This window comes from Egretta garzetta, unplaced genomic scaffold (assembly GCF_000687185.1).
Source record: "Egretta garzetta isolate BGI_Z169 unplaced genomic scaffold, ASM68718v1 scaffold581, whole genome shotgun sequence".
NCBI lineage: Eukaryota > Metazoa > Chordata > Aves > Pelecaniformes > Ardeidae > Egretta > Egretta garzetta.
The window spans coordinates 484,508-485,968 of record NW_009258623.1 but is presented as its reverse complement, the minus strand read 5'-3'; the positions used below and the strand labels follow the sequence as shown (position 1 = coordinate 485,968).

At 62.8% G+C, this 1,461-nt stretch overlaps 1 protein-coding gene across 1 annotated transcript in view; it reads right to left on the bottom strand.

Annotated features, from left to right (window-relative positions):
- Positions 1-207: 207 nt before the first annotated feature.
- EIF4B (eukaryotic translation initiation factor 4B) overlaps positions 208-1,461 on the bottom strand; it is a gene marked incomplete at its 5' end in the record, with an annotated part of 6,431 nt that continues 5,177 nt past the window's right edge. The window contains 2 exons of the mRNA XM_035903696.1: positions 208-405; positions 680-796. Of these exons, the coding sequence (XP_035759589.1) occupies positions 223-405; positions 680-796 (300 nt within the window). The remainder of the gene's footprint in view (positions 406-679; positions 797-1,461) is intronic.

The following is a 1,461-nucleotide window of genomic DNA, read 5'->3' as shown; positions in this document are numbered from 1 at the left end:
GGGGGTGAATCGAGCGTGATGACAACCCAGCCTCTCCAAATTCAATCCGTCTGTATCGGCAGAAACCGCCAACGCTTCGAAAAACCCTTGGCTGAGTGAGTCAGCGCGACAGGGGCGCGGGAGGAACCAACGTGACATCCTTAGGGAAGTGCCAGCAGGGAGAACGTCCCAGCCAGCCCCTCCAGGCAGGAGCCGAGCCCGTGGCCTGGCCCAGAGCGGGGCTCAGACCCGGCGATCCGGGTGGCAATGACCGCGATTCGTCCCTTCCTTCGCCGGGCTGGTCACCGACCTGGCAGCAGGGGGGGCCAGCGGGCGCGAAGGGGAGAAGGGCGAAGCAGCGGGACGCTCACCTTTATCCTGAGCTTGGTCAGCAACATCCACTCGTATTCTTCTGTTCCCTAGGGACTGAAAAACACCAGCGAGAAATCAGCCCGGCGGCCTGGAGGTGCGCGAGGAGCCGATGCCGGGGTGACGCCCGAGCACCGAGCAGGCAGCTCGTACCATACAGGGGTTGGCGGCCTTAAAAAAAAACAACCCCCATGTTTCCCCCCCATTTAAGCCCTGGCTCTACGGAAAGACCCTCCCCAAGGCTTCTCCCGCAGTTTTTCAGGACCCCGCCCGATCTGACGGGGGGGGGGCTCGCAGGCAGCGTTCCCGCTCCGTCAGGGCTCGGACTCACCTCTTCATTGAGGCTCAGGGCCTGGAACAAGGAGTCTATGTCTTCAAACTCAGCATAACCAAAACCTTTTAACCTCTCCGGGTTGGTAGGCTCCCGCGGCAAGCGTACGGCGCTTATCTGCGGTCAGGGAGAAGAGAGGGAAGCGCTCGGTAAGGGTCTCGCTCCCCGGTGGTAACGCCACGGGGCAAGGATCGCGTTATCCGAGCCCAGGTGACCGACTGCTGTCAAGGGATGAATAAATTCTCTCAACGACAAGGAGGCAGCTTCAAAAAACCGGGTTGAAAACCAGTTTTGGACCTGTTCAGCCGAGGCTTTTTGCGTTCAACGCCAGTCGGCAGGCTGCAGGGACGGCTTGCCGGCTTTGCTAGGCTAGACGCTGCGCCTTACGTCGCGCTGGAAGCCCTCGGCGCTGCTTCCCGGCCCTACCGCGCGTCCCGCTGCACGGACGCCCTTACAACCTCTCCTCGCCAGATTTCGGTTCCCAAAAGCGCGGCCGCTGCCGGGTCGCTCCCCGCTCCCAAGCCCGGGAAGCAGCGGGAGCTCGTTATGTACCCAGCAAAGGGAAGGCACAAACTGCAGGCGAGGAACCACGGCTGGGACGGGCGTTGGGAAGGGAGGAGCGAGGGACGGGGAGCAAACGACGTCGGCGAGGGCCAGCACCGCGCTTTGCTGCTTACTCTCAGGCTGAGCACCGAGCCCTCTGCCTCTCAGCTCCCTCCTCCTCCTCTACGGGAGCTTCACCCGCGCCATCATCCGAGGAGGAGGAGGAGGAGGAGCGGATG